We start from the raw sequence: 20980 nt of genomic DNA, 5'->3' as shown, positions 1-20980 counted from the left end.
ATATCCTATCTATCATAGAATCTTTTCAATTTTTCTTACATTTTCCTAGGCAGAGCGTGAAGCCCAATCACGTCTTCTTCTCTCCTACCTGAATCATGTGAATGAGATGAACCCTGTGAGGTGCTTAGCACCAGTAGGCACAATTTGTGCCTGTAATTTAGACTATTATTGTTGAAATTGAGGGTTTGACATGAAATTGTGTCAAGTTGGCCAAGCACCACACTGCAGGGATGCCTGTGGGAAGTGGCCTGCAGAAGTAAGTTGCTGATCAGAGCTAAACCAGCAGGAGTTCGTTATATGTCCCAAGACATTTTGCACAAACCACAGCGGCCTCACGTGTCTTACAAAATCTGGGATGGCACAAGACGTTTTACACAAAGACCATGGAATTTTCCACAGACAGAGCTGCAAGAATTCCAACGTCCAAATTGTGGCTGGACAGTTCAAATCTCCCCCAGAAGCAGGAATCATTTTCTGATTGGCTGACAGCAGCTTTGCCAAGAAGAGAACAAGTCTTCAGTAACTGTATAAAACAGGCTGGTTTGGTCAAAGTGTCACTCCCTGAAGCTGAAATATCTGGACGAGAAAGACAGTGAGCAGGACTTTCATCACCTGGCCACCGAGAGCACCCCCTATCTGGTAAGTATTATAGTAACTTCTCTCATAATCACCCTTTTAATTCTTCCTGTCTAGGAAGATGGCTGTAAGATCCAGAAAGAGAAGAACATAGTTGTCATTACCCCTTGAGTGAGTGAACTACCTGAGTGAACTTTCTAGGTATTTTTAGAAACCACTTAGTGTTCTGAGAGGCTGAGCTGGAGAATATGCCTTCATACCATTTTGAATGGAGAAGTAAAAAGCAACACATGTTATGTTTACTCACAATGGAAAAGTTCCACCGCTACAGGCTGGGGACCGACTGGCTAAGCAGCAGTTCTGCAGAAAAGGATGCGGGGATTACAGTGGACAAGAAGCTGGATATGAGTCAGCAGTGTGCCCTGTTGGGCTGTATTAGTAGGATCCTTGCCAGCAGATCGAGGGAAGCAATTATTCCCCTCTATTCGGCACTGTTAAGGCCACACCTGGAGTATTGCGTCCAGTTTGGTCCCTCCACTATAGAAGGGATGTGGACAAATTGCAGAGAGTCCAGTGGAGGGCAGCGAAAATTATTAGGGGGCTGGGGCACATGACTTATGAGGAGGGGCTGAGGGAACTGGGCTTGTTTAGTCTGCAGAAGAGAAGAGTGAGGGGGGATTTGATAGCAGCCTTCAACTACCTGAAAGAGGGTTCCAAAGAGGATGGAGCTCGGCTGTTCTCAGTGGTAGCAGATGACCGAACAAAGAGCAATGGTCTCAAGTTGCAGTGGGGGAGGTCTAGGTCAGATATTAGGAAACTCTATTTCACTAGGAGGGTGGTGAAGCACTGGAATGGGTTACCTAGGGAGGTGGTGGAATATCCATCCTTAGAGGTTTTTAAGGCCTGGCTTGACAAAGCCCTGGCTGGGATGATTTAGTTTGTGTTGGTCCTGCTTTGAGCAGGGGGTTGGACTAGATCTGCTGAGGTCTCTTCCAATCCCAATATTCCATGATTCTATTATTCTATTTAAAAGCTACTTAAGTTAAAACCATCTACAGAATAATTCCAGTTATCCAAATTCCTTTTATTGGGAAATCCTACTTATCCAAATTCACAGTGTGTGTCCCCTGCAGTCCTGTGTTAGTTAATCACCCATTGATGAACTAACCTTAAGCCTCTGGGACCTACAATTTGGGAATATTTCTGGAGTTAAGGATAAGGACAAAGAGCAAGGGAGTGGAGGGGATGATGGAGAAGATAGCGGAGAAGAGAAAAGGTGGGGGAGAGAGTGAGAGAGAGAGAGATAACAGGCAAGAAAGAAACAGATAAGAAGGTTAAGGTGAAGACTGAAAGGAGAAGGGTTGAGGGAAAGAAAGGCCAGTGGAGACAGAAGAGGAGTTCAGCGAAAGAGAGCAGGCAGGAGGGCAGGGAATGAAGACAGCAGGGTGGAGGAGAGAAAAGGGGAAGGAAGGAAGGAGAGATGCAGGAAGAGGGACTGTATCCGCATAAGACAGAAGCCTTTTTTGTGCTGCTTCAGTGCTACCAAGCACTGTCAGCCCTGGCCTCTGTAAGCGCAGGTACAGATAGTGAGCGGTGGGGCCGGTTCCCTCCTCCATCTCAGAGTGCTGGAATATTGCATAAAGATGATCATCTAACCACCTTTCTTCTTCTTTCTGTAATTTCTCATTGCGTTTAAGTGCTGTGTTAAATCGTATAAAGTATGTAAATGTGCGATAATTCTCCACTCTGCACTTTGACAGAATGAGGAAGAAGCTTTGAATTGGCTGGAAAGGGAAACATTGTTTCCACTATTTGAATATTTATTTACCTTTGAATGTTTAGTAAAAGTGGCCTAAGACCGAAGGTTACTGGTAAAATTCCAGAGAAACTGGAATAGTTGCAAAATGAAAGGTTCTCAGCCTGGGGGAGGGGCATGTCACACTTTCTAGGGCATAGTGTTGAGCCTTCTAGGAATTCAGTAATTATACAGTGTCACAACGCCACTCACTCAAATTTGGCCCGGCTGCCCTTCCTCATCATGACGGATGAGCATCTGGGCCAAATTTGAGTTAAATTGATGTTAGCTGATTTAAACCATTATCTGCATGATATGTGTGAGAACTAATTGAATTGTCAGTCTTAGTACTTATGTAATCTGTCTGATTTCTTTGGTTGGTGTGGCACAGGCACTCCCATGATTCCATTGTCGAACAGACTGATCCGAAATGAATAAGTATCTGCATTTAAACATTCCTACTTCAATGCTGGTAGCAAAGTCACCTCCCCTGTATAGTGAAGAACCAGGATAAGGTTTTCCTAGGTAATAAGATTGAGATAACTCCTGAAATGAATTGATGTGATTTATTATTTTTTGGTTAATTGTAACATCACATGATGAATTAATTATTAGAAATTTCATAAACATGAGCATACAACCACCTTTATTTTGCTCTCTGTAATTTCTTAATTGTTTTCAATTCTATTTTGGGCAATAAAACACTTAAATGTGCAATAATCCTCCACTCTGTACTTTGGCTAAGGAAAAAGATTTCAAGGAGAAATGCAATGCAAGTAATCGGTGAATTAAAATTATTTACAAAACATCTATTTTTAAAAGATATCTTGCCTCATATAATTGTATTTCTCTGAAATCCTCCTAGGACATCTATGGTGCTGTGTGGATAATAATCAGAACACATATTAAAAATATTATCTTGATTGATTAAAGCAATATTTGTACAGCTCAGCATGTCACATTCCCCAGTGTCCCAGTGTCCTCTGTCACCTCTCTATCTTGGTGTCTCTTCTTTCCAGTGACGCTCAGTTCCCGGCTGACGTTCAGCCATGAAGATCCTTCACCTGCTCTTTGCTGTTTTCTTCCTGGTGCTCATGGATGCCCCAGGTAAGATGTCAATGAAAACAAGCAATGATAAAAAGGGATATTGGGGAGCCTGTACTAACATTGTCTAACACTTTCAAGTAGAAAAAAAATGTCTTACCTTTTCTTAGGAACTCTCGCACCTGCCACCAAGAAAAAACATTCAGATTTGACTGAATTATGATCAGTCAAAAAAAAAAAAATCCATGTCCCCTCAGTCTTTTCCTCAGATCTTGCTGAGGCTTCCTGCTTGAGCCACGCCCCCATTCTATCTGCACACCATGTACCCTTCTTATAGCAGGCAATCACAGAATCTGGATGTGATACTGACAAACAAAGTCTGGCCAACTCCTTTCAATATACCCTTGGGTTTGGGAGAAGATGCACAGGGCTAGGAAACAGGAGACCATGAATTGAAATATAACTTCTGTTGCTGACTTGTGTTAATAATTCTGAGCTTTTCACCATCTGACTTCTTATGAATCAGGTCTCACGTCCTACTCAGAGTTTATGTTGCTGGGCACAGAACCCAGATCTCTAAAATGGCAGCCGTTCATCTCAGTGTCTTAGCCCCACTGGGTTTCAAAACCTTCCACAACAACATGCTTGGCTTTGTTTTGAGAAATGATGTCATCTGGGTTTGGAACAGTGGTTGTAACTAGTGGTGTTCCCCAAGGATCAGTCCTCGGACCAATCCTCTTCAACTTATTCATAAATGATCTGGAGAAAGGGGTAAACAGTGAGGTGGCAAAGTTTGCAGATGATACTAAACTGCTCAAGATAGTTAAGACCAAAACAGACTGTGAAGAACTTCAAAAAGATCTCACAAAACTAAGTGATTGGGCAACAAAATGGCAAATGAAATGTAATGTGGATAAATGTAAAGTAATGCATGTTGGAAAAAATAACCCCAACTATACATAGAATATGATGGGGGCTAATTTAGCTACAACAAATCAGGAAAAAGATCTTGGAGTCATCGTGGATAGTTCTCTGAAGATGTCCATGCAGTGTGCAGAGGCGGTCAAAAAAGCAAACAGGATGTTAGGAATCATTAAAAAGTGGATAGAGAATAAGACAGAGAATATATTATTGCCCTTATATAAATCGATGGTATGCCCTCATCTCGAATACTGTGTACAGATGTGGTCTCCTCATCTCAAAAAAGATATACTGGCACTAGAAAAGGTTCAGAAAAGGGCAACTAAAATGATTAGGGGTTTGGAACGGGTCCCATATGAGGAGAGATTAAAGAGGCTAGGACTCTTCAGCTTGGAAAAGAGGAGACTAAGGGGGGATATGATAGAGGTATATAAAATCATGAGTGATGTGGAGAAAGTGGATAAGGAAAAGTTATTTACTTATTCCCATAATACAAGAACTAGGGGTCACCAACTGAAATTAATAGGCAGCAGGTTTAAAACAAATAAAAGGAAGTTCTTCTTCACGCAGCGCACAGTCAACTTGTGGAACTCCTTAGCTGAGGAGGTTGTGAAGGTTAGTACTATAACAGCATTTAAAAGAGAACTGGATACATTCATGGTGGTTAAGTCAATTAATGTCTATTAGCCAGGATGGGTAAGGAATGGTGTCCCTAGCCTCTGTTTGTCAGAGGTTGGAGATGGATGGCAGGAGAGAGATCACTTGATCATTGCCTCTTAGGTCCACTCCCTCTGGGGCACCTGGCATTGGCCACTGTCGGTAGACAGGATACTGGGCTAGATGGACCTTTGGTCTGACCCAGTACGGCTGTTCTTATGTTCTTATGTTAACCATGACAATGCATCTTGTAGGGGTTCAGTTTCTATCTGTTGGCTGTAGATAGTTTTGTGAAAACACAACAAATGCTCTAAACTAAATATTCTAAAAGATTTGGCTGTGCACATTGGGGCTGCCTTTTCAAAATAGCAGGTCAATTGGGTATAACCAAACACTGGCAATTGGTCATGAAGGAACTATTCCTGAGTGCGTCTTGTGAAGAAAATCTGAACAGAATCTCAGAGACGAGCAGGCTTTCAAACCTGGAAGGGACTCTCTCAAGCCAATCTCTTTCAAATCTTTGTAGTCATCCAACCCAACAGTGAGGCAGTTCAACCCCACTTAGCCAAATTACATTGATGATACTGCCTGGCACATCACGGTCAGAGCCTGAGGGAATCCAAACCAAACCCCAGCCACAAAGGGAAGTTAGCAATACAGGCAGCCCCTTGCTTTCCATCCCTTAAAGACATGGGGCAATGAAGGATGCCCGTGCTCAGAGCTGTGGTTCTAAAATCTGCAGCTGGAAAGTCAATGCCAATGTTTAATTAAATCACTCCATTCTCTTTTTAGAGGCTGCCATTGAACATGGCTAGAACTACAACCACTGAAATTGTACTGAAGCTGTGATAAACTTTTGCACTGGAAGATAATTGGGCAGACTTGGTCAGGTCTCAGTGAATAAGAAATGCCTGGCATCTTGGAATCACAACTGTAATTTACCCTGCATTGCAGAACGATGATTAAGGCTTTTTTTTCTTTGTCAGGTTTCTCACATGCTCTGCTGACCCCAAAAGGGTGTAGACGCCGTAGGGGTGAATGTCACTTTTGGCGGTGTCCCAGCAATACTATATACATTGACAAATGCTATATTGGCCATTGCTGTCAAAGGTAAGCTCAGTGTTCCATAAGGGAGACCCTGCAGTGTGAGCAGAACTGCTCAGTACTCTCTTTTCAGTTAGGAGCTGATGAATCCTTCCGTCCTTAAAGCAGATCAGCTCTTAGCCCTTTATTTTCCCCCTTTTGCAAACCAGGGGAGGTAATTATAAAAATCTTGGTGATGACGATGTTAACATAGTTCAGAATGAATGTGAATGTTTTAAGCATGAAGGTTCTTCTGTAAAGTTCATTTGGCCACCTTGCAGATCTGCAGCCGGTCTTATTCCTGTTCTGTTTGTTGCTGACTGTATGTGCCATAAGTTATAGAGGCTGTTCAGCTGGTCAAATTAATGCTGCAGCAGGAACAGGTCGTAGGGATCTAGGCTGGAGTGGCCATGCTACCAACTGCAGTGCTGATCTCTTGGCCAATTCACTGAGCATGCACAGAGATCCATGTTCTCACTAAGCAGCGCTGCTAGCATTGAACTGCTGGATAACAGAGTCAGACTTCAAGTAGGATTGGAGTTTCCTGTATTTTTTGCAGAGTTAATTTTCTATCCCCTAAGTAAGTCTGTCTCATTTTAGCTTCAGCTGTAGACAAGGTGTGTTCGAATAGAACAAGTGTTTACATGGGTGTGAATTGTGCTTTTCTATAGTGTGGTCTGTATAGGCAGCTAGTTCTCCCATTTAGATACATATAACTATCCACTTAGAAACTCTGTAACACAGGGTTTTCACCGATTTTTGTGAAGCCCCCGCTCCTCTCCCAAACATGCTATAAAAACTCCACCACCCACCTGTGCCACAAGTGGTTTTCTGCATCTTCAATAGATTAAAAGCTGTATTAAATTGATAGTAATACAGTTAAAGACACACACATACAGTATATACTGTAATATAAAAAAGAAAAGGATAATATAGGTACAACAATGAAAAACTGAATATTATTTTTCTTTTACTGACTCAGTGGGAAAATTGTTGCTGGTGATAACCCACTGGCTGGGTGGCCCTCTGAGGTGAGTCAGGGAGTGGAGGTGGCATTCCCTCACTGAGGCCTGCCACCTGGGGCTGAAGCCCTGTTTATTTTGGTGGAGCCCCTGAAACCTGCTCGTGGCCCTCCTAGGGGGCCCTGACCCCCTGGTTGCCAACCACGGCTGTAAAGGAGTGTTGCAGTAGGGACAATGGATTCCCTGTGCTTGGGTTAACCAAGAACCTCTTCATTCACCATTCAGTGAATGGGTAATTGCTCCCATGCCATTTGATTTGAAATGAAACATCATATTGTCCTTGTTCTGTAGGAAAACATCAAAAAATCTGATTCTCTTTTCTTTGTACAGGAGATTTTTTTGACTGATTATCTAAGCAGGATCTCAGGGAATTGGGGAGACAGCCACTTGCTTCTAAAATCATCAGATCCTGCTTTAATGGAACCCTGAAGTGCTGCTGTTCATTTGAGCCGTAAAGAACATTGTGAGCTGGAGAAATTTAAAATAGAGCCCTTACAGCACCCATATAAGATTTGTAACTCTCTTTTAAATAAAAGCAAACTGGTGTGAGCGCATTATGCTGAAGTGTGTGTGCATTGCTGTCGAAGGTAAGTCCAACATTCCAAAAGGGCAACACTCCGGCATGAACAGAAATATTTATTATGCTTCTTCCAGTTAAGAGCTGATGAATCCTTACAGCTGCTTAGCTCTTAGGCCTTTATTTTCCCCCTTTTGAAAACCAGGGCAGGTAATTTTAAAAATCTGGGTGACATCAGTGATGACATTATTCTGAATGAATTTGAATTGGTTTAAGCATGAAGGCCCCTCTGTAAAGTTAACTTGGCCACATTGCAAATCTGCAGTCTGTCCTATTCCTGAACTGCTTCTTTCTGACTGTATGTGCCATAAATTATACAGACCGCTCAGCTGGTCACATTAATGTTGCAGCAGAAACAAGTCCTAGAGAAAGAGATGGGAGGGCGAGAGACTTTCACACCCACTAAAACACCAGAGAGGCAGATTGGGGGCAAGAGATGTGAAGCTGTGAGCTCCTTGGGCCTGCAGAATGGGAGCCAAGGACCTAGGCTAGGGTCTCTTGGCCCTGCTCTCTTGGCCAATTCACTGAGCATATCCAGAGATCCGTGCTATCACCAGGCAGGGCTGCTAGCACTGAACTGCCACCAGGACAGAGAGTCACGCTTCGGGTAGAATTAGAATTTCCCTGCATTCTTTAAGAGTTAGTTATCTATCATCTAAATACTGATCTGTCATTTTAGTTTCAGCTGTAGACAGGGTGTGTTTGATAGAACAACTGTACAAGGGTGTGAGTTGTGCTTTTCTAAACTATAGCTTTTTTGTAGACGGCCAGTTTAAATACTATGTCTGTTAAAACACTATAAAAGAATGTTGCAGGAGGGACAATGGATTCCCTGTGCTGGAGTTAACCCAATCCAACTTCACACACCATTCAGTGAATGGGCAATTCGTCCCCTGACATTTGATTTGAAATCCAACATCATATTATTCTTGTTCTATGGGAAACATTAAAAAATCAGAGTCTCCATTCTTCATGCAGGTGTATATGGAGTGACTAATTGTCTAGGCAGGATCTCTGGGATTCTGGGAGACAGCCACTTGCTTCTAAAATCACTGGATCCTGCTTCAGTGGAATCCTGAAGTGCTGATCATCTGGACTTGAAAGAACCTTTTGAGCTGGAAAAATTCCAGAAGGGAGCCCTTGTATCACCATATAAAATTTGTTACTCTCCTTTTAATAAAAGCAAGCTGGTGTGAGAGCATCATGCTGAAGTGTGTGTGTATGTTGGTGGGAGGCAAGGGGCTGTTTCTATCATTCTTCTCCTTTAAAAATCCATCTCGTTTATTTTTAAAAAATTAAAAATACAATAAAATGGAAGTAAATTAAATTAAAAAGTCCCTTTGACACGTTAATACCACACCGGGATATTGATAGACCCTGATCCACACATCTCTGCATGTTTTTCAGTTAGCTCTTTTGAGAAGATCTTTCTTTCATACAGTTATTACATAACCTACCAGGTTGTAGAGTCAGAGGAGCTGGGGTCAGTCACAGCTTGATTGTACAGTGTATAACCCTCACCACGGTGCTCCATTCACCTAGACCTTTCCTCTGCTCTAAAGCGTCATTGTCCACAGTGAGAAAAAGAAAAAATCAGGCCAAGCTGACTCTAAGCCCTGACTGCGTTACACTGACTTCTGTAAACCAGGAGTAACTCTATTGAAATCATCGTAGTTATACTGGAGTAAGTAAGATCAGAATCAAGCTTGTGATTGTTCATAAAAGACAAGAACAATTTTACAAAAGAAAAAGATTTCTGCCATTTCATTTAGTCCCAAGATCTCCCAACACCCGTAACTGATCCCACAACAAAAGTTCCCGGAAATTAACCTCAGCTATTGGACCATGAATCCAACATTTCAGGCAGATTATTTTTAATTTTTTCGATGTGGAGGATCAGCATTTGAAAATCGATCACAGCCTTATTCAGAGGCTGTCGTCTCTCCATGATTATCTACATTATATGTCACAAAACTCCAGCAGGATGCACTGTGAGACAGTACGTTCCTACTTTAAGGGTGATGCTCAGTTAGTAGGAGCATCTTTCTGTTGTCTCTGTCATCTAGTGGCTGAGAGACAGGTGTGCCAGTGACAGACTTTAGAAATGTAGATAGATCATGGATTATGAGCCCTCTCCCTTCACCAGCTGCACAGAGTTTATCGGCTTCCCATCCTCTAAGGGTGTGTCTACACTGGAGGTTGAAGTGTCATTTCCAGCTCAGGTAAACATACCCGCTATGACGGAGTCCCTGGGGTGCAACCTGGGCTGTGGGACCGCTGAACCCTCCAAATGCACCAACCTGGGCTGTCTGTCACACTAGAATGCTGAGGTCAAGCTCTAAGCCTCTGACAGGCACTGCACATTCACAGCCATAAAATCATGACTGGTATACAGAAAGTAGATGAGGAAGTGTTGTTTACTACTTCTCATAACACAAGAATTAGGGGTCACCAAATGAAATTAATAGGCAGCAGGTTTAAAACAAATAAAAGGATGTATTTCTTCACACAATGCACAGTCAACCTGTGGAACTCCTTGCCAGAGGATGTTGTGAAGGCCAAGAGCATAACAGTAATAAAAGAACTAGATAAATTCAAGGAGGATAGGTTCATCAGTGGCTATTATTCAGGATGTGCAGGAATGGTGTCCCTCGCCTCTGTTTGCATCTCTCCTTCTTTTAACATGTTCCTTAGCTACTAATGTACTACCTCATCCCCATGTGATATGCAGGCATCATCCTTGTTTTTTCTAGAAAAGAAATATGTATTGAACACTTCTGCCTTTTTCTGCATCATTTAAAATGATTTTTCCATCTCCAGGGAGAAATGGACCTGTACCATTGTTAGAATCTCTTTTGTTGCTGAAACACTAAAAAAAAAAAAAAAAAAATTATTGTCATTGTCATCTTTGGCCCTGCCGGACATGGAGTGTTCCCAGATGGCCTTAGCTTCCTTGAGTATATTTGTGCTCTTCATTATTTCTAATTGATAGTGATTACTATCTACTTCCCCATTTCCATTTGTTTTCTATTTTATTTTTTAATTTCTAATTGTTGTTTTGATATCTCATACTCACAGCTATAGGGGAGACAAACACCCTAGCGTCTACCCTAGAGATTTTACTTTTGTTTTCCTGGGTGGATTATCCTATGCCAAAATGAAAACACAGTGTAGACAGCTGGTGGTTTCCAGCCCCAAAGCCTGCCCCAATGTGCTGCTCCGGCATTCTATGGGAGATACCACACCACAAGGGGCTGGGGAAGAAGTCTCCCAAAGCATGAGGGGGATACAGCTGCCACAACTAGTCTATATTGTCCCTGTGCCAGGCAATGGTTTGGGGTGGTACTCAAGATATTGCTGTGGGCTGTTACATCTAAAGTATGTCTACACTGCAATTAGAGACCAGTTGCTGGCTTGTGTCAACAGACTCGGGCTCCCGGAAGTCAGGCTAAGGAGCTGTTTAATTGGGGTGTAGACTTCCAGGCTTGGGCTACAGCCAGAGCTGTGGGACCCTCCCAGCTGGAGGGGGCCTAGAGCCTGGGCTCCAGAAAAGCCTGAACATCTACACTGCAATTAAACAGTCCCTCAGCCTGATCTTGAGTCAGCTGGCACAGGCCTACCACAGGCAGCAACGGTTAAGCTGTTGTTAAGGAAGAGCAGCCACTTCGGTGGTTCTAATATATTCTGGGGCTACTACGGACCCCAGAATCTGAGACATACTGAAGTAGTTAAAAGCCTCTTTTCCTGCCTGTTCCTGGGCTGAGTTATATGTGCTGAGCCTCCAAGAGCATTAAACAACAGATTGGATGTAAGAAGGAGAAGAGCAAATATTTCTATTCATGTGGCTGTCTCTCCCTTGTGGAATGCTGAGCTTACCTGAAACAGCCACCATCCGCTAGAAAGCAACTTCCAGATTTAATAGAACTCAGGAGACAGCCTAAAACTGTATAATAGCAAGAGACCCTAAACCCCTTTATCAACATTTTCACTGCTACTAATTAGTAAGAAGTGACAAAGGCTTGTAATTGAGTGTAGTTGGCTCCTTCATAGAATCATAGAATCATAGAATATCAGAGTTGGAAGGGACCTCAAGAGGTCATCTAGTCCAACCCCCTGCTCAAAGCAGGACCTTCACTGGAAGAGAACGGTCAAATAGCCCCTAAAAGTCTTAGACAGACTCCTCACCAAATATAAACATTTCTCCCCTTAATTTTATTCTTCAGTTGGTGTTGGCTCACTACCCCATACACAGTGAGTGAGTTCACAGTTTTGGTGATCCCTCCATTAGGGCATATTAAATCCAATTCTCCTGCCCTTCAGTCACACAATAAAAATAACATTTCACAGATTCATAGATTCCCAGACCAGAAGGGACCATTGTGATTTCATAACCCCAGCATCTAAGTGTAAATGAATTTTAATCAAAACCAACCAAAATGTATCACTGTGGCAAATCAGGTGTGTCCATGCAAATAAGATCTGCTCAGGAGGTTTGTTCCTACAAAAACAACAAGGAGTCTGGTGGCACCTTAAAGACTAACAGATTTATTTGGGCATAAACTTTCGTGAGTAAAAACCTCCTATGCATCCGAAGAAGTGAGGTTTTTACTCACGAAAGCTTATGCCCAAATAAATCTGTTAGTCTTTAAGGTGCCACCAGACTCCTTGTTGTTTTTGTAGATACAGACTAACACGGCTACCCCCTGATATTTGTTCCTACAGTTCATCTATACTGGATAGGAGAGAGCTCATTCCAACCCATGACTTCACTTTCTTCCAAATACTTCCTGTTGTCATATGCTGTACTGGGCTTCTAGCCTTTCTGATATCTTTAGGTAAATAGCCAAGTGTATGCTGTGGGACCAGATAGACAGGCTCATGCACGAAGAAGAAAACTGGTAAGGTTAGGACATCACAAGTGCCAAGGAAGTGTTTAAAACTCTTAGTTGTTAACAATAACAAGAATAAACAATTTCCTTCTAATGGTTTTTGAGTAGTTAGGAGAAAATTGTGGTTGAAGATTCCACAGACTGACCCTTTCATTCCAGGGCAGAGGAACCTGACAGACTTTTCTCTGTGCTCTCCAAAGAGACCTCCAGCAAAAGAGTGATGATCAGACTTGACTTTCCTGATATTTCTGAGTTAAATCACAAGCAGAAAAAAAACCACTCTCAAAAACGAAGACCTTCAGGTTCACTGATGCCTTATAAAGAGGCAAAATGGGGCACAGGCCCAATGTAATTTTCTCCATTCCAATTAACCTGCAGTGACCTGGATTAAATATTGACAAGGCATTAAGAGGGTAGGTGAATCTTCCTCAAACTTCAGTAAAGGTTCACTCCAGCGTCCAGTCGGTTCTGAAAGGAGGCCAAGATGAGGTTTGTTGGCAGAGGAAGGTGAAGAGGAGGCGTTTCTTATTGTTTGTGCAGAGGGTGACTGTTATTTATCTGGAGCTGTTCGTCCATCCTGAACTGTGACATCCTCATTCTTCATCCCCTCCCAAACCCAGGGGTGGTCATCAGTGCTACAGCCAGGCACAGGCTTGGGTTCCAGTCAGCAGCTGGAGGGAAAACAGCACCTGTGTGGAAAGAAGAGGACTGAGCTTGTGTCCCCACTGGGCACGGAATCGTCCAGTGTCCCATCATGTCTCCGTGGAGAAAGAGGGGACTGCTGCCTCCCTCCACCCACCACAGACAACTGCAGTAGGGTGTAATGACTGAGGGATTAGATGGACAGGTCACCCCTGCTCCAAACCCCTTCCAAAGAGACATATAAACCTGGACAAGGCACTCAGGAGAGAATCCCATCTAACATTACATGTGGTGAAGCATAAGGTTAGATGAGTTTAAACATGTGTGTTGGCTCTTTGTTGTCTTAAGATCGTTTTCTGTAATTCTTTCTTACACTGGCTAAATAAATCCACTTGTTCTCAGATGGTTGTTTGTCACTGTATAGCTCTTGTGACAACCTCCCAAAGGCAAGTGGCACTAGTGAGCCAGACCTGCATGGTAATAAGTGGTTGGTATAGACGGGGTGTTGTACATAAACCCTGGTTACAGGGTATGTCTGCACTACAGTCAGAGGTGTGTCTGCAGCCCATTTAGATGCACTGAGCTAGCTTTATCTACCTAGCTGGATAAACTATAACAATAGCAGTGAAGCCACGGCAGCTTGGACAGCAGCATGGGCTGCAAAAGTCTTTCCAGTGCCCTGGATACATATTTGAGTTACAAGCTTCAGCTTCTGTGTCATCACTGCTATTGTTACCTCAGGTAGCTAGACCAAGTGTGTGTACGTGTGCTGCAATCAGATCTCCTACTGCAGGGTAGACATATCCTGAGAGTGGGAGACTTGTAAATTTCCATTGTAGGACAGGATAGTGCCCAAGGCCCAATGCCTGAGGGGGACATTCAGAGACCAGTGAGAGCACAGAGGTGCAAGCAGCCCCGTACTTTTGATATCCTATCCATCATAGAATCTTTTCAATTTTTCTTACATTTTCCTAGGCAGAGTGTGAAGCCCAATCACGTCTTCTTCTCTCCTACCTGAATCATGTGAATGAGATGAACCCTGTGAGGTGCTTAGCACCAGTAGGCACAATTTGTATCTGTACTTTAGACTTTTATTGTTGAAACTGAGGGTTTGACATGAAATTGTGTCAAGTTGGCCAAGCACCACACTGCAGGGAGGCCTGTGGGAAGTGGCCTGCAGAAGTAAGTTGCTGATCAGAGCTAAACCAGCAGGAGTCCGTTATATGTCCCAAGACATTTTGCACAAACCACAGCGGCCTAACGTGTCTTACAAAATCTGGGATGGCACAAGAAGTTTTGCACAAAGACCATGGAATTTTCCACAGACAGAGCTGCAAGAATTCCAACGTCCAAATTGTGGCTGGACAGTTCAAATCTCCCCCAGAAGCAGGAGTTATTTTCTGATTGGCTGACAGCGGCTTTGCCAAGAAAACAAGCCTTCAGTAACTGTATAAAACAGGCTGGTTTGGTCAAAGTGTCACTCCCTGAAGCTGAAATATCTGGATGAGAAAGACAGTGAGCAGGACTTTCATCACCTGGCCACCGAGAGCACCCCCTATCTGGTAAGTATTATAGTAACTTCTCTCATAATCACCCTTTTAATTCTTCCTTTAAAGTCCTGTCTAGGAAGATGGCTGTGAGATCCAGAAAGAGAAGAAGAACATAGTTGTCATAACCCCTTGAGTGAGTGAACTACCTCAGTGAATTTTCTAGGTATTTTGAGAAACCAGTTAGTGTTCTGAGAGGCTGATCTGGAGAACATGCCTTCATGCCACTTTGAATGGAGAAGTAAAAAGCTACAAGTGTTACATTTACTCACAATGAAAAGTTGGTTATTTAAAAGCTACCTCAGTTAAAACCATCTACAGAATAATTCCAGTTATCCAAATTCCTTTTATTGGGAAATCCTAGTTATCCAAATTCACAGTGTGTCCCCCTGCAGCCCTGTGTTAATTCATCACCCATTGATGAACTAACCTTAAGCCTCTGGGATCTACAATTTGGGAATATTTCTGGAGTTAAGGATAAGGACAAAAAGCAAGGGAGTGGAGGGGATGATGGAGAAGATAGCGGAGAAGAGAAAAGGTGGGGGAGAGAGCGAGAGAGAGAGAGATAACAGGCAAGAAAGAAACAGATAAGAAGGTTAAGGTGAAGACTGAAAGGAGAAGGGTTGAGGGAAAGAAAGGCCAGTGGAGACAGAAGAGGAGTTCAGCGAAAGAGAGCAGGCAGGAGGGCAGGGAATGAAGACAGCAGGGTGGAGGAGAGAAAAGGGGAAGGAAGGAAGGAGAGATGCAGGAAGAGGGACTGTATCTGCATAAGACAGAAGCCTTTTTTGTGCTGCTTCAGTGCTACCAAGCACTGTCAGCCCTGACCTCTGTAAGCGCAGGTACAGATAGTGAGCGGTGGGGCCGGTTCCCTCCTCCATCTCAGAGTGCTGGAATATTGCATAAAGATGATCATCTAACCACCTTTCTTCTTCTTTCTGTAATTTCTTATTGCCTTTAAGTGCTGTGTTAATCATATAAAGTAAGTAATTGTGCAATAATTCTCCACTCTACACTGACAGAAAGAGGAAGAAGCTTTGAATTGGCTGGTAAGGGAAACATTGTTTCCACTATTTGAATATTTAGATACCTTTGAATGTTTAGTAAAAGTGGCCTAAGACCGAAGGTTACTGGTAAAATTCCAGAGAAATTGGAATAGTTGCAAAATGAGAGGTTCTCAGAGGGGGAGGGGCATGTCACATTTTCTAGGTGGGAGCGTTGAGCCTTCTAGGAATTCAGTAATTATACAGTGTCACAACGCCACTCACTCATATTTGGCCCACCTGCCCTTCCCCATCATGATGGAGGAACATCTGGGCCAAATTTGAGTTAAATTGATGTTAGCTGATTTAAACCATTATCTGCATGATATGTTTAGGGCTTAATGTGTGAGAACTAATTGAATTGTCAGTCTTAGTACTTATGTAATCTGTCTGATTTCTTTGGTTGGAGTGGCACAGGCACTCCCATGATTCCATTGTCAAACAGACTGATCTGAAATGAATAAGAACCTGCATTTAAGCATTCCTACTTCAATGCTGGTAGCAAAGTCACCTCCCCAGTATAGTAAAGAACTAGGATAAAGTTTTCCTAGGTAATAAGATTGAGATAACACCTGAAATGAATTGATGTGATTTATTATTTTTTTGGTAAATTGTAACATCACATGATGAATTAATTAATAGAAATTTCATAAACATGAGCATCCAACCACCTTTATTTTGCTCTTATAATTTCTTAATTGTTTTCAATTCTATTTTGGGCAATAAAACATGTAAATGTGCAAAATTCTCCACTCTGTACTTTGGCTAAGGAAAAAAGAGATTTCAATGAGCAATGCAATGCAAGTAATTGGTAAATTAAAATTATTTACAAAACATCTATTTTTAAAAGATACCTTGCTTCATAGAATTATATTTCTTTGAAATCCTCCTAGGACATCTATTGTGCTGTGTAGATAATAATCAGAACACACATTAAAATATTATTTGGATTAAAGCAATATTTGTATAGCTCAGCATGTCACATTCCCCAGTGTCCTCTGTCACCTCTCTATCTTGGTGTCTCTTCTTTCCAGTGACGCTCAGTTCCCGGCCGACCTTCAGCCATGAAGTTCCTTTACCTGCTCTCTGCTATTGTCTTCTTGGTGCTCATGGATGCCCCAGGTAAGATGTCAATGAAAACAAGCAATGATAGAAACGGATATTGTGGAGCCTGTACTAATGTTGCCTACCACTTCCAAGTAGAAAAAAAATGTCCTCCTTTTCTTAGGAGCTCTCGCACCTGCCACCAAGAAAAAACATTCAGATTTGACTGAATTATGACCAGTCAAAAAAAAAAAATCCACGTCCTCTCAGTGTTTTCCTCAGATCTTGCTGAGGCTTCCTGCTTGAGCTACCCACCCCCATTCTATCTGCACACCATGTACCCTTCTTATAACGGGCAATCACAGAATCTAGATGTGATACTGACACAAAGTCTGGCCAACTCCTTTCAATATACCCTTGGGTTTGGGAGAAGATGCACAGGGCTAGGAAACAGGAGACCATGAATTGAAATGTAACTTCTGCTGCTGACTTGTGTTAAAAATTCAGTGATTTTCACCACCTGACTTCTTATGAATCAGGTCTCATGTCCTACTCAGAGGTTATGCTGTTGGGCACAGAACCCAGATCTCCAAAATGGCAGCCGTTCATCTCAGTGTCTTAGCCCGACTGGGTCTCAAAACCTTCCACAACAACATGCTTGGCTTTGTTTTGAGAAATGATGTCATCTGGGTTTGGGACAGTGGTTGCAGCCATGACAATGCATCATGTAGGAATGCAGTTTCTATCCATTGGCTGTAGATAGTTTTGTGAAAACACAACAAATGCTCTAAACTAAATATTCTAAAAGATTTGGCGGTGCACATTGGGGCTGCCTTTTCAAAATAGCAGGTCAATTGGGTATAACCAAACACTGGCAATTGGTCATGAAAGAACAATTCCTGAGTGCATCTTGTGAAGAAAATCTGAGCAGAATCGCAGAGACGGGCAGACGTTCAAACCTGGAAGGGACTCTCTCAAGTCAATCTCTTTCAAATCTTTGTAGTCATCCAACCCAACAGTGAGGCAGTTCAACCCCACTTAGCCAAATTTCATTGATGATACTGCCTGGCACATCACTGTCAGAGCCTGAGGGAATCCAAACCAAACCCCAGCCACAAAGGGAAGTTAGCAATACAGGCAGCCCCTTGCTTTCCATCCCTTAAAGGCATGGGGCAATGAAGGATGCCCGTGCTCAGAGCTGTGGTTCTAAAATGGGCAGCTGGAAAGTCAATGCCAATGTTTAATTAAATCACTCCATTCTCTTTTTAGAGGCTGCCATTGAACATTGAACAACCACTGAAATTGTACTGAAGCTGTGATAAACTTTTGCACTGGAAGATAATTGGGCAGACTTGGTCAGGTCTCAGTGAACGAGAAATGCCGGTCATCTTGGAATCACAACTGTAATTTACCCTGCATTGCGGAACGATGATTAAGGCTCTTTTTCTTTGTCAGGTTTCTCCCATGCTCTGGTGACCCGAAAAGGGTGTAGACGCCGTGGGGGTGAATGTCACTTTTGGCGGTGTCCCACCAATGCTAGATACCTTGACAAATGCTATATTGGCCATTGCTGTCAAAGGTAAGCTCAGCGTTCCATAAGGGAGACCCTGCAGTGTGAGCAGAACTGCTCAGTACTCTCTTTTCAGTTAGGAGCTGATGAATCCTTCCGTCCTTAAAGCAGATCAGCTCTTAGCCCTTTATTTTCCCCTTTTTGCAAACCAGGGGAGGTAATTTTAAACATCTTGGTGATGACGATGTTAACATTGTTCAGAATGAATGTGAATGTTTTAAGCATGAAGGTTCTTCTGTAAAGTTCATTTGGCCACCTTGCAGATCTGCAGCCGGTCTTATTCCTGTTCTGTTTGTTGCTGACTGTATGTGCCGTAAGTTATAGAGGCTGTTCAGCTGGTCAAATTAACGCTGCAGCACCAACAGGTCATAGAGAAACAATTGGGAGGGTGGGAGTCTTTCCAGCCTACTAAAATACCAGATTGAGGGCAAGAGATGTGATACTGGCAGCAACTTGGGCCTGCAGAGTGGGAGCCAGGGACCTAGGCTGGAGTGGCCATGCTACCAACTGCAGTGCTGATCTCTTGGCCAATTCACTGAGCATGCCCAGAGATCCATGTTCTCACTAAGCAGCGCTGCTAGCATTGAACTGCTGCATAACAGAGTCAGACTTCAAGTAGGATTGGAGTTTCCTGTATTTTTTGCAGAGTTAATTTTCTATCCCCTAAGTAAGTCTGTCTCATTTTAGCTTCAGCTGTAGACAAGGTGTGTTCGATAGAACAAGTGTTTACATGGGTGTGAATTGTGCTTTTCTATAGTGTGGTCTGTATAGGCAGCTAGTTCTTCCATTTGGATACATATAACTATCCACTTAGAAACTCTGTAACACAGGGTTTTCACCGATTTTTGTGAAGCCCCGCTCCTCTCCCAAACATGCTATAAAAACTCCGCCACCAACCTGTGCCACAAGTGCTTTTCTGCATCTTCAATAGATTAAAAGCTGTATTAAATTGATAGTTATACAGTTAAAGACACACACATACAGTATATACTGTAACATAAAAAAGAAAAGGATAATATAGGTACAACAATAGAAAACTGAATATTATTTTTCTTTTACTGACTCAGTGGGAAATTTCTTGCTGGTGATAACCCGCAGGCTCGGAGGCCCTCTGAGGTGAGTCAGGGAGTGGAGGTGGTTTTCTTTCCCCAAGGCCTGCCACCTGGGGCTGAAGTCCTGTTTATTTTGGTGGACCCCCTGAAACCTGCTTGTGGCTCCCGTAGGGGGCCCTGACCCCTTGGTTGAGAACCACGGCTGTAACAGAGCATTGCAGTAGGGACTGTGGATTCCCTGTGCTTGTGTTAACCAAGAACCTCTTCATTCACCATTCAGTGAATGGGTAATTGCTCCCATGCCATTTGATTTGAAATGAAACATCATATTGTCCTTTTTCTGTAGGAAAACATCAAAAAATCTGATTCTCTTTTCTCTGTACAGGAGATTTTCTGACTGATTGTCTAAGCAGGATCTCAGGGAATCGGGCAGACAGCCACTTGCTTCTAAAATCATCAGACCCTGCTTCAATGGAACCCTGAAGTGCTGCTGTTCATTTGGGCTGTAAAGAACCTTGTCAGCTGGAAAAATTTAGAAGGGAGCCCTTTTAGCACCCATATAAGATTTGTTACTCTCCTTTTAATAAAAGCAAGCTGGTGTGAGAGCATCATGCTGAAGTGTGTGTGTGTGCGTTGGTGGGAGGCAAGGGGGCTATTTCTATCATTCTTGTCTTTTTGAAATCCATCTTATTTATCTTTCTAAAATTAAATGTAACCCCCAAGGAGATTACCTAGATTCCTGGAGTTCTGTCTGCTGGCAGCTCAGGAAGGGGGAGCCAAGGCAAACTCAGAGTCTGCCCGGCAACCAATAGGGAGTGATATGCCACTCCCATGGAGTTCAGGAAAGGGGCGAAGCCATTTTGGAGTCAGTCTGGAGCCAGCCAGGGCAAGGGCAGGACTAGCTGTCTCGGGAGCTAGTGCATCCCAGGCTTGCATGCAGGGTTTCCCTTGAGAACAGGCCTCTAGGGACCTGACAGCAGATCCCTCAGCTGGGTTTTTCCTTCCCCGCTGATGATTCCCAATTTGTAGCGTTTGCTGGGAAATTTCCCCAGCCAGGCTGAGTTCACCCTCCAGCTCCCTAGGTGAGACTAGTCACCACATGGTCAGCTCTGCTCTGGCTGCTAGTCCAGGGAAGCTGCCTGCTGAGTGTGTGACTGGAGGCTGGGCTAGGAGGCTACAGTTTGGATGTTACTGTAATTGTATAACCTACACCTTGAGCCCTGCACCCCTTTGTGGGGAGGGGAAATCCTGGGACCGACCCAGCTTGATTCCTGCCTGAGGAGGATCCCTGCCAGCAGACAGTAGCCCCTCTGCAGTGGTTGAGGAGTCCAGCGTCATCTTCAAACCTGGGGATCATTCATGGAGTTTGCGAGTGCACCATCTTTTAGTTAGTTAGTCAGGGAATTTGTTTGGGGGACCCCCTACTCTCTGAACATGTCCTCAAGCCAGGGAGTGAGGGTTTGAGGATTTTATAACCTGCTGCATATTCCACCTGAGGGGGGATTTACCACCTCCTCCCAC

At 43.2% G+C, this 20980-nt stretch overlaps 1 protein-coding gene across 3 annotated transcripts; it reads left to right on the top strand.

Annotated features, from left to right (window-relative positions):
* The first annotated feature begins 538 nt into the window (after positions 1-538).
* LOC101931253 (beta-defensin 1-like) lies at positions 539-20068 on the top strand. Of its 3 annotated transcripts, XM_024101105.3 has the most exons (6): positions 14706-14768; positions 15773-15799; positions 16828-16915; positions 18293-18416; positions 19475-19523; positions 19845-20068. In XM_024101105.3, exons 3-6 carry the CDS (start codon positions 16858-16860, stop codon positions 19854-19856), a joined length of 243 nt encoding a protein of 80 aa, XP_023956873.1. In that variant the 5' UTR covers positions 14706-14768; positions 15773-15799; positions 16828-16857; the 3' UTR covers positions 19857-20068. The 3 variants fall into 3 exon arrangements, with proteins under 3 accessions (XP_023956872.1, XP_005308390.1, XP_023956873.1); XM_024101104.3 differs by lacking the exons at positions 14706-14768; positions 15773-15799 and adding an exon at positions 539-639; XM_005308333.4 differs by lacking the exon at positions 15773-15799 and having other exon boundaries at positions 14614-14768.
* Positions 20069-20980: the final 912 nt, after the last annotated feature.

This window comes from Chrysemys picta, chromosome 3 (assembly GCF_011386835.1).
Source record: "Chrysemys picta bellii isolate R12L10 chromosome 3, ASM1138683v2, whole genome shotgun sequence".
Lineage (NCBI taxonomy): Eukaryota > Metazoa > Chordata > Testudines > Emydidae > Chrysemys > Chrysemys picta.
The sequence above is the reverse complement of the archived record's forward strand: the minus strand, read 5'-3'. Positions and strand labels throughout refer to the sequence as shown.

Coding starts and splice junctions, on each gene's coding strand:
- LOC101931253 (XM_024101104.3), top strand. CDS start 16,858: ATGAAGTTCCTTTACCTGCTCTCTGCTATTGTCTTCTTGGTGCTCATG. Junction 16,916..18,292: donor GGTGCTCATGGATGCCCCAG/GTAAGATGTCAA, acceptor TTTCTTTGTCAG/GTTTCTCCCATGCTCTGGTG. Junction 18,417..19,474: donor ATTGGCCATTGCTGTCAAAG/GTAAGCTCAGCG, acceptor TTACTGACTCAG/TGGGAAATTTCTTGCTGGTG.